The sequence below is a fragment of the Amphiura filiformis genome, chromosome 4 (assembly GCF_039555335.1).
Source record: "Amphiura filiformis chromosome 4, Afil_fr2py, whole genome shotgun sequence".
Classification (NCBI taxonomy): Eukaryota; Metazoa; Echinodermata; class Ophiuroidea; order Amphilepidida; family Amphiuridae; genus Amphiura; species Amphiura filiformis.
Genome location: NC_092631.1, coordinates 12,863,519 through 12,874,777, shown reverse-complemented (window position 1 = coordinate 12,874,777; position 11,259 = coordinate 12,863,519). Strand labels below are relative to the sequence as shown.

Here is an 11,259-nt window from a genome sequence, read left to right as displayed (position 1 = left end):
TGGCTTTGTTCACGAAATCAGACAATGTCGTGCTTTTTGTAAACCAGCATTCTTGAAAATGAGCAACATAATGATTTTTGACTTAACACGGTTTAGAAATAATTTCTTCATATTTTTGGTGTTATCTGTCGTTTACATATCCTTCCTAAAACACCAAAGTACGAGTATTTCCAAACATCTAAATTTGCTAAAAATTTAGGACATGTTACAAAACTATATTGTCTAGAATTTTAGAAGAGTACTTTTAATATTGGCCGGTTATTTTTCACACAGCGACGTTAACTAGTCATATCCCCATACTGTTAACGTAGGGCTATTTGTAAAGGTCACGCGTCAATGGGAAAGAGCACTGTGTATTGTGTATAGGAAAACGGACAGTAACTGCAGTATGAGTGTCAGAGGGCATATGGCATGGTTTTTCATTATTTCTTTTAATTGGATGGAAAATAGGTCGGCGTTGGAGCAAAGCTAGTAATAAGCACACTTGTGGCGTCCTGTAAAACCTTTTCTGTATTGAGTACGTGATTTAATCATAATACATTCCATCTGTAAGGGCTGCTACAAGATTAGTAAGTTTGACCTTCAAAATAATTAGTGAAAGTATTTTGATTTCATTTTTTATATTACTCGAAACTTTTAATGTATATAAATAAATTAAGAGTGTATTCTTGCGGGAGAAGGTACTTGATTTGTTTGACTTAAGTGTGCGACTCGAGCTACCCAGAGTGTAGTTGATCAGAAAAGCATAGGCCTATATTTTATATTTAATAATATTTTATGATTTGTCTCTAAAAATAAATTAATTGTTATTTTTAGGCCAATTATTTCTCGTAGCTGTTGTGTGCATTTGTTTTTGCCAGAGAAAATGAGTCGCTGGTTTTGCAATGACACATTTGCTTCGGAATATGTTTTTGGTGCTATCATTTCTTTGGAAGAGGGTCCCTATACGAGGAGAGGGTCATAAATTTTTGAAAGAAAAATAGGGGGTCATAAATTTTTGCTGCCGAAGTGGGGGGGCCGCAATTTTATTGGCGCCAAGTTTTTGCAAATTTGGGACACCCCCTTTGAAGAAAATGATATATCGATAGCCCTTTATTCCAACGTTAATAACATTTGAAGAATTTATATTGTAATTTAACGGTAGTGAACTTGAAATATTTCATTTCAATTTGTATGTTACGTGACTCGCTGTGCAATAATTTATGAGCCGGGGAGGCCTCCTTGTTAAATGGGGGGGTCTTCAAACGGTGGGTCCGAGGGGATTTCTGTATCATCATCAAAAACTTCACCCCATAAAAATCGTCACATTTCGACCCCATTGCGTTCTTAACACCTGAACAACGACAGTTTGTATTTCCGCGTTCACGATACTGTGTTCACGCATGCGCATTAACGATTTAGACGATCGAGATTGACCTGATCCAATCGATTTGAGCCGATTTAGATGAATAGTCGGCAACTCACGTCTGCACTTTGAAGAGGTGAGCGAGCCATCCCCTCTTTCCTCATCTTCTCTGAGCTACGCGACCCTCACCCATTTCTACAGATAAATTCCCCCCCGAAAATTGGGACCCATATCTAATCATTTCATATTTTAATCAATAATTTGCAAATCCATAGCACCTAAATCTCGCGCGTAAGCAGTGCGCGAAAAATGGGATATTATGTTTAAAAATGTTGATTAATTTACTGTGTTTTTCTTGCTGAAGGAGATTCACGAAATTTTTTTTTTAATAGATCTGTATAACGATGTTTCGCGAAAAAAAAACCACCCATTTATGCGACACATTCCTGTATGCCTCATATACCGGGTGTCCCAAAAAAGGTTACATGTAATAATCTATAATCTAGTTAATGTTAACAAAATAAATATTAATGTTCTTTTCATGGCATAATTTATGTACCCTCTACTAGTACCCCTGTGAATGTCAAGTTCACAGCTTGCGGATTTAGCCCGCATTCCAAGCATTCCTGAGCAAATTATTTACGTGACATAATATTCATTACCACCGGCGTCTCAGGTGGCATTTGCCGCGGGGCATTTGAGTAGGCATGGCAGATGCATTATTTTATTCTAATCAACAGAGAATAAAACTTATTCAGTTTTATTTCAGGAGTTCAGTCAGAAACGTACAACATTCTTACAGTATATAAAACAACACCGATTTCAACTCAAGAAAACCCAAACAAAGCCTAATGCAAAAGATTGTTAAAACAAACGTCACACGTGTGCCTGTGTTCAAATTTCGTTGTGCGATATTTTGATAGTTAGCCACTCTTGACACCCCTGTCATCTTGGGCACATATGTTTTAAACTTGCTTTTAAGATGCGGAGTTGAAATTTATCAGACAATATTACAAGAAGGATGAGTAAATAATATGGATATTGTTTTGCTGTACTATCAGAAAATGTGGTCCATTTTCTACGGTACCTTTTTATGGGACACCTTGTATGTCAGCGCCCCTCCCCTCCACGTGAGTATTACCTTTTAATTTCACAACTATTTGAATATTAAACGTCATTATTTGAAAAAGCCAACCTGCGTTATGTCTCAAAATCTACATACCTACACAGTACATGTATCCGACTAGACGTCCTGGTTTATACCTTTGTTGATTTGAACTATCCAGTGTGATTATCTATGATGAGCGAGCTTTACAACACTATTAAGCTCAGCACTGTATACTCAACTCGTGACAAGCAGCAGGGTACGTTGTAATGAGATTTTTTACATCAACATTTGATGGAGACCAGTAGTCATGGTCATGGTAGTCTTGTTTTCCAGGTATCACTCAACATAGACAAGAATGCAAGATGTACACTTGGATAACAAGCTGCCATTTGGGTATTTCGGATCAAGTGGCGTAATCTATCCATCTAGAATGAATGCTAGCAATAGCGAAACCTCAAGAAGACCAATCGCATATTTTAGGACACCAGTGTTCATTACAAATATATGATTCCAATGCTAGTACCTATTCTTTATATTCCACACAATAAATCTTCTGCAACATGAGGCATCTTATTTCCGTTTTGCAGTTTGTTATGACTATTGGAATATTGGTTCTTTCAGATATACCCATGGTGCAAGGTAAGTACTTTACATAAAAACGAATTGTTGACAAACGTATTTAGAATATGCTACTTTACTCTTGGCTATTAAACTATTAAAGGCGCTAGAGCTAGTGGTAGTCAGTGGAAACATATGTGACCGTCCAGGTCGAAACGCTCGTAAAGTCGGCCCCTGGTCAATTTGGTTTTCTTCCGTGTTTAAAAAATATATATCATAAGCTTTACAATGATATATCATTTGACTTCAAACAATATCCAGAAGCGGAGTTATGGCTTGTTAAACTTTGCTCCTTCAGTAAAAGGGTACATTACTTTGGTGGTACATTATTTCTCTTTTTCCATATCGCTGGTATTACATATCAAATTGTCATAATTGGCGGTCACTTCAAATCATCCCCAAGTCAACGAGGTTCAGGAATGTCCTCTCATTGTTGATTGTTAGTTAACCCACCACTTGATAGGATTTAGCCAAAGCAAACAAAGACTAGAGGTATTTACTAACTCTATACATAGGTATAAGCTTATTATCCTCTTCAATAATAGGATTAAAGATTGGCGTTTGACTGACACTAAAATGAGAAACATGTAGGACAAACATTAGGTAAATATGAATACAACCTATTTTGCACATTTTGCACTGTAACTCGAAATACAATTTGCCGACTTTACAAGCGGTTTGAGAAGGATGGTCACATATTTAGAGGGGCGACCAGACTATTGACCGGCTCTACCGGGTACTTAAAACCATAAAAATGGCTGATAGAACTTTTTTGGTTCTTTATGGAACCTTTTCCGGGAACATAGTTTATTCTAAGAGTGTAAGTCCCTATATATCAGGAGAACCATTCCTTTCTCTTGAATAAGAAACCAATTTTTCTCTTGAATTGTCCCTTTATTGATATCAAATGTCATTTTCCCCATTCTCGTAAAGGTCTATTTAGTGATTTGCCCTCCAGATGATAGTAGGAATCATCAGATTTGGCACCTTTGTTTGTGTCATATTATGCTAGTGGTAAAGCCGTGTATTTTTAAAGACAATGAGACATTTTACACGCACTACATGTATGTATGTATTTGAATGGGGCTTTAACTTTTGCTGTTTTACTCTTTTTTCTTTTTACGTCTTTTTTTTTTGGCAAAATTTTTCATTTCAAAAATACCCCATGACAATTTTAACCCAGAGGATGATTTAAGGAAGCCCCATCATGCACTGCAAACGTGTTATCCCCAGAGTTTCAACTGCCACTTTACTTTTTAAATCCCATTGAATTCTGTGCAAACGATGTTGTTTAGGAATTGTGCGTGTGTCATTATTATGATGTGTGCATAAAGGATAATTCACACCTTCTGTAGGTAACATAAAATGTGAAATCGACTAGCATTTTGAATGCGTTTTTATTGTAAATATATCAGTCCAAATTCAAATTTAACCATGCCCGTCAATGCAATGTGCGAGCAGTGGTGTCATGTTCACTCACACAGCTGTTGTAACCGCATGTCAACACAGTGGCGTGGTGGGAAGTGCTTAAATCATCCTCTGATTTTACCCTTCACTTTTAGGCGATTTATACTTAATTTAAACATGTTTACACTTTTGCTGGGATCACTGAATTGGCCATTAATTGAGTCGTGTTTGCACCATTATTTGTCTCGTCTCAAGTTGAGAGTAACGCCATGTTGGATTTCGCAGTGGCATATTCGAATAGCACGTGCTAACCTAATCCTGCGGGGTGTATACGATTTGTCCGTACGCTAGCGACGCAACAGCGTAAACGCATTGATTCGAACGTGACACGGCAAAATCCAACATGGCGTTACTCTCAACTTAAGACGAGACACACTATAATAGAGTAAAATACATCACACTTTGATATATATCAAACTGACATTCCATTAAACAGAGTGTTTCTTATCACATGCTAGAGGCACTCCAGGCTTCAGCTAATCAAGCTAATCAAACCGATGAAGTTAATGTGAAAAACGTTGATGGTTCATTAGGTATCATGGATAATTGGCAGTAAAATATTGGGTTGTTCAAACAACCTGTGACACCGAAGCATTACATATAGGCTTGGTTCAAAGTCTTGGCAATTTTCCCCATTAAATAGCGAAGCTTGTCGCAATTTAAAGTAAATCCGAGTTCACAATAGAGAGCTGTCAATTAATTCGGAATATTACAATTAAATACTGATATTCAGGGAAATGATTTCGAAGATAATGCTGACAGGCTCAAATCATTCACTTCTTTAGTTCACTCCCCGATTTGTTTCAAGGAATTCCGCGACAAGGTTTCCAAATTGTCCATCATTGTCTCTTTTGTCATTTACCATGCCAAAGACGAAAGGTCTTGGGACCAGTGCAATTTGCTCAGTGCATAATGTGATAAATAATGAAATCTTATATCTTTTTATGTCTTTTAATATTGCTATTTCTAGTGCTTATATGTTTTTATACTGTATTTGTCCGCCCTGCATGATCTTTTATACGATCTGTCCTGGGCTTATTGTATTCCTTTATTGTTCAATGGTTTTATATGTATTTTGATAATAAAGTGATTTGATCTCACTACTACTACTACTACTACTACTACTACTACTACTACTACTACTACTACTACTACTACTACTAATACTACTACTACTACTGCTACTGCTACTGCTACTGCTACTGCTACTGCTACTACTACTACTACTACTGCTACTGCTACTGCTACTGCTACTGCTACTGCTACTACTACTACTACTACTACTACTACTGATAGTGATAGTGATAGTGATAGTGATAATGATAATAATAATAATAATAATAATAATAATAATAATAATAATAATAATAATAATAATAATAATAATAATAATAATAATAATAACAATAATAATGATAATAATAATAAAAATATGCTAACCACCTTGCATGAGAGATAATAAGAAAAAAAATAATACATTGCACTACTCTCTCCTTTCCAATCGTTTAGTATGAAGTTTGATGGAACTTCATATATGTGACCCGTTCCGACAAAACCAAGAACAAGTCGCATTTTTGACATTTCATGATTTGAATACAAATGTACGCATGGGACAATAAGCTTTAAAATGATACCAAAATTATGTACATAGCATCAATACTTTTCAAGATGTGGATAATTTTGTAAATGATACTTTGATATTTTTGCCAAATTGTTAGTCTGATGAATGTAATTAGTTTCCTGTCTTACACAGGATTGAATAGTGATTATCATAGTTCAACTGTCAATTATTGATTAAATAAACCTCTTTTTAATAAGTACTTTCAAGGATTTGAAAGTCCACTCAGTCCCAAGGTCAAATACTATGAAATTTAGAATTCCAAAATTTGATTTTTTTTATGGGAATGTCATCTTTAAAGGCCTATAGCTCAAGTTGGTCACAAATATAAAGTATAACAAATATTGTTTTGTAAAAAGGTTTGTTGACATTGTTTAATAGTAGTCGAATTGATATCCGTGGTACTAACCGAAGCACAAAAGTACCAGTATTGGGCTATTCCATTTGAAGTTCACAATCCCCCTGTAGAAGTTTTTGAAAATATCTTTCACGGGGAGAGTATGAACTTCAATTAGAATGAACACATTATGTAGCTCCTTTGAATTGAATTACACCCTGAATGAACCTAAATCTTCCACAGACGGATGGTGAGTTTTAAATGGAGTTGGTGAATGTGCTAATTCCATTTGAAATTAATGCTCCCCGCAAAATTTTCCATAGACATTTAATTGGAATAGCCCATTTCAGCCTGTTAACTTTTGTTATAATCCCACATTCAGTCCAGTCAAAGTACATTTGATATTTATGCACAGTTTCCACCTCGATACACCTGAGCACACAATTTCGTCAAAGCAAGCAGTGCTTGTCTCCACAGTCTTTGATTACACTGCACGGTTGAGTGCGTAGCATCATAAGAGCTGTGTGAGCTTCTAGCTGGTGACTAGTGGAAAATACGGCATCTGTGATTGTTTTTGTCAAAATTCCAAATGTTTTCTTCATCCAATCAGAATTTTTTTTTTGATATCGAACGAAATTCCCGCTAAAACACCCTTTTTTCATTACGTCAACAGATGACGTAATTCATTTCGTTGCAATCGGAGCATTTTTCTGTGTGGCCAAAAAAACTGACCCCCCAAAAATGTTTTAACCTTTTTGCTTATAACTCGAGAACGATATGTCGCAGGTAGGTCAAACTATACTTCTTCTGAATCCTTGCAATGAGAGGAATAATTTGGTGTTAACCAGATTTGAGCAACTTTGAAACTTGACCACTTTGTTGACCTTTAACCTTGAATATGGCCGGAGTGCCGGGAATTATTTTTTGTTAACATCTTGCATGTGTTATAGGACCATAAAAGCAAGCTAAAAAGTTGGTATGGTAGAGTTCGGGGTCATCATTAAATTCCCGTAGATACCGGACTAAACGCTAATCATAACCTTAGCCGTAACCCTAATTCTAACTTAGAATTTCTTAAACCTTAACTTATCATAACCCCACCCTGTCCTTATAACACTAACCCTAATCATAACCTTAGCCGTAATCATAATCCTAACTTAAATCTTTTCGGACGTGAGGGCAAACCGTAGATCTACACGATTCAAAAATGAATTTGGTGTAACTTATAATCATTTATACAGCCATATCAAAATCTTTCCGGATTTTGTGGGAATGGGTCACAAAAAGCGAAATTTGACTTTCCGCTGTCTAATTACTTGGATATCTGGTTTGATACAAATACGTCTTTATTGTTTATGTTTGTCCTCAAATAGCTACGAGTAGCAGAGTGAAACTAATAGAGCATATTACCAGTAACTACCACAGTTCTATTAGGCCAGTATTTGACACAGATACAGTAACAAATGTCACGCTCAGGGTGTTGTTTCACCATCTTATTGATATGGTAAGTGCACACAGCTTATTCAAACCACGTTCTTTACTCTGACATTAACCCTCATCTAACGAGGGTGGGGCCCGGGGGGCACTCCCACTTTGGAGGTGACGCGTATGCATGGCTGTTAAGACCCCCCTTTCAGCGTCGCTGTCACCTAAAGATCCCATATTGTTTTACGAACACATGCCCTGTCACCTGAAGACCCCTTATTTTTCCATTTGATCTGTCACCCAAAAGACCCTTATTTTTCCATTTTGAACAGCAACTTTCATTTATCACTGATTTTGTTCCTTATTTTGAAAATACAACGAAATTTGATGCCATTTAGAACTAGAAATTCAATTTTCGAGGTTGGCGCTGTTTCGGCCCGTGTTTCGGCTCTCACCCAAAGGTTCCATTACAAAAAAATGTCATGTTCTCACCCAATGACCCCATATTTTTTACATTTTGCTCTCACCGAATGCCCCTTTCTGCGAAAGTGCCAACCCTACACCTACAGTACCAATCAGATTTGCCTCCGACGCGCTAACAATTTTTAACAACCGCCAAATGATTGTGGGACCATTCTGTGCACTAATTTTAACGATAAAAATATTGACCTCCCACCGTACCCATGGTAATAAGGGCGATAGTTGGTGCAACCTCATCGTAATTGTATAACCCAATAAAAAAACAATTGTAATTAGATTAGAATAGTTTTTTCATATTTAGCCAAAAATTTGTTTCTAATATTTTAAGCCGAAATCGATTTTGGCCTGTATTTTGTGTACAAACTGGATTTTCTTTATTTCTTGAGAGCATACTGACATGGTATTTTTTGTTTTCGTTGTGCCCTTTATTAATCATTTTCAGTTGATATTTGATATAATCTCACCGATCGTTTTTCTAAAATTCACAAAAATTTGCTCAAAAAAAGGTTATTTTTGCGGATTTTTTTGTAGTAAAAAAGTTCAAAATATTTCGGCACTCTTATGAAAATAAAGAGTCCATTGGCCGCATCAGATTTTGAACTACACATCGCAGTTACCTTCAAAATTGAGTGTCACCCCCGGGCATCTGGTATTGATATTAAAACGTGTGATAGTCTAATGATATCTTATAGTCATGTAGAAAAAAACAGAACACGTGGTTCGATAATTAAATTGTCTCAACTGATTACCGAAATGCTGAAATAAACGGTGTAATATAAAGCAATTCCCTAGCATGTTTAAAATGCAGCCACGATGCGTTGTTGATGATGATACATCGTAGCTGAAAATTACCTGTGGGAATTACTTAGTGCGAATGAAAGTAATACTTGAATTATGTACATCGATGTACTACCTGTACTTGCTCAAATAACATAAAATACATACTTGATTCTAGGCATAGACCGTAACGGTGTATGTTGTAATTGACTGCATCACAATACTAGTACGTAATAAAATAAATTATGTTTTATAGATTTTCAATGTCATACTTTTTGCGAATAATTTACTTATATTTTGAATAACCTCTATCTTTGACAGGATACAAGACGACAGCTTTTCACTATAAGTATTTGGGTGAAAGAGGTTAGTATTGATGCTCTTTCAGTTTTTTCTAACTTATCGCTACTAATTCACAATGATGGTTATGTTATTGATTATTTAGATGGCCTGACTGTTAGAGGGTATCAGTCAACACAATTAGTGCATAGTATGACTCCTACAGTCCCTGTCCCTTGTCGACAGTAGACTCATTCGTCTCCATTCATCATGTTCATTGCGTGTTAATGCATAGATAATAGAAGAGACACGGGTGTCTTCCCATTCGGTCTTCCCATAGGTCATTAATACGATGTTGATTAAATGATATGCATGAATGTAATGCATAGGTGATTAGGCGAATGGTTCCGCATAATGTCATGAAGTGCAATTACCTGAATATAATATGGCTGTTTTGCCCAACATTGTATGATTGGACATATGTACCTGCCATGTTTCATTTCATTGCCATGTAACATCCTCTTGGGCAAAAGTTTGTTTAAAAAGTAGGTTACTTTCTGTTATTATTGTTTTGTGTGTGTGTGTTCTTAATTTCAGACTTGGAGAGATGAATTTATATCGTGGAATACATCAGACTTTGGCGGAATACAATCGATTTACGTCCCATCACATATTATATGGAAACCTGATATTACACTTTACACAAAGTAAAAAATTCAATTAATATTTTCACATATTTTTGAACATTTAACTATTTGTATTAGTAAAAGCTGAAGTAGTAAAAGCTATTAATTCAAGAATATTGTGTCAAATGTTGCCTGTAGTTTATTGGTGCTCATAATATTTTTACATTACATTGATTTCAGATTCAGATTCAACAACTTATTGAAACTTGTATTAAACTGGGACTTATTTATTTATTTATTTTCATAAGAAATGGTTTAGTTTCACCGCTACATAAAATGTCATAATTATTAGCTCTCATACTCACATTTATGTAGTAACTCTCAAGACAAATTGAATGCATTTCATTTGGAACATTTAAAAATCTTATACCAATTATCAACTTTAGATTGGAGTTTTATATTTGATGATTTATAACTTTTTCATGATTCGTACCTAATCCCAATATTTTAATGTGCTTACAACAACAAAGGTGTAAAACGTATTGTTTAAATTGTACAATTACCGGTAATTATTATCTTAATATTATTCAGGTATTTGCATGCTCAAAGACTTGGAATGAGCAAATCTACGTTATTTCAAACCATGTTTCAAATCTATTAAAAAATCCCATCTCATTCAAAATTTCAAATTTATAGTTTCCATTAATTTTTTGCAGGATTTGTATGGGAATTGCTCAAATTAGTTTTGATAATTTTAGCTTTCTATACCATTGTGTACCATGTGATAGTTATTCCTGCTCTGAAGTTGTAACTGATTCAATCAAATAAATATGCCAAATATTATGAAAAGACACATCACTTTCAAAAGCAAGTAGGAACAGTTGATTTCAAGGGACATCATTGTACTAATCAATTATATTGTGTTGAGATCATAAGTTTAAATTTCCAATTATGAAGTTTACCAACACAGATGAACTTTCATGCTAATTATATTGTGCCCATTTTATTGTGGGCAAAATAATTTACTGGATGGGCAAAATAATTTACTGGATGGGCAAAATAATTTACTGTGTGGGCATTTGCCCAACCAGTTTCGCCAGTTATTTACCTCCCTGGTGGGAGAGGGTGAGGGATTGAGAGAGGAAATACCAATCATAAACATGATAAACCTAATATTTT

The 11,259-nt window shown here is 35.4% G+C and overlaps 1 protein-coding gene across 1 annotated transcript in view; it reads left to right on the top strand.

Moving 5' to 3' along the window:
• Positions 1-2,644: 2,644 nt before the first annotated feature.
• The window catches only part of LOC140150562 (neuronal acetylcholine receptor subunit alpha-10-like), a 29,432-nt gene continuing 20,817 nt past the window's right edge, over positions 2,645-11,259 (top strand). The window contains exons 1-4 of the mRNA XM_072172596.1: positions 2,645-3,092; positions 7,867-7,997; positions 9,497-9,541; positions 10,052-10,161. Of these exons, the coding sequence (XP_072028697.1) occupies positions 3,014-3,092; positions 7,867-7,997; positions 9,497-9,541; positions 10,052-10,161 (365 nt within the window). The 5' untranslated portion in view covers positions 2,645-3,013. The remainder of the gene's footprint in view (positions 3,093-7,866; positions 7,998-9,496; positions 9,542-10,051; positions 10,162-11,259) is intronic.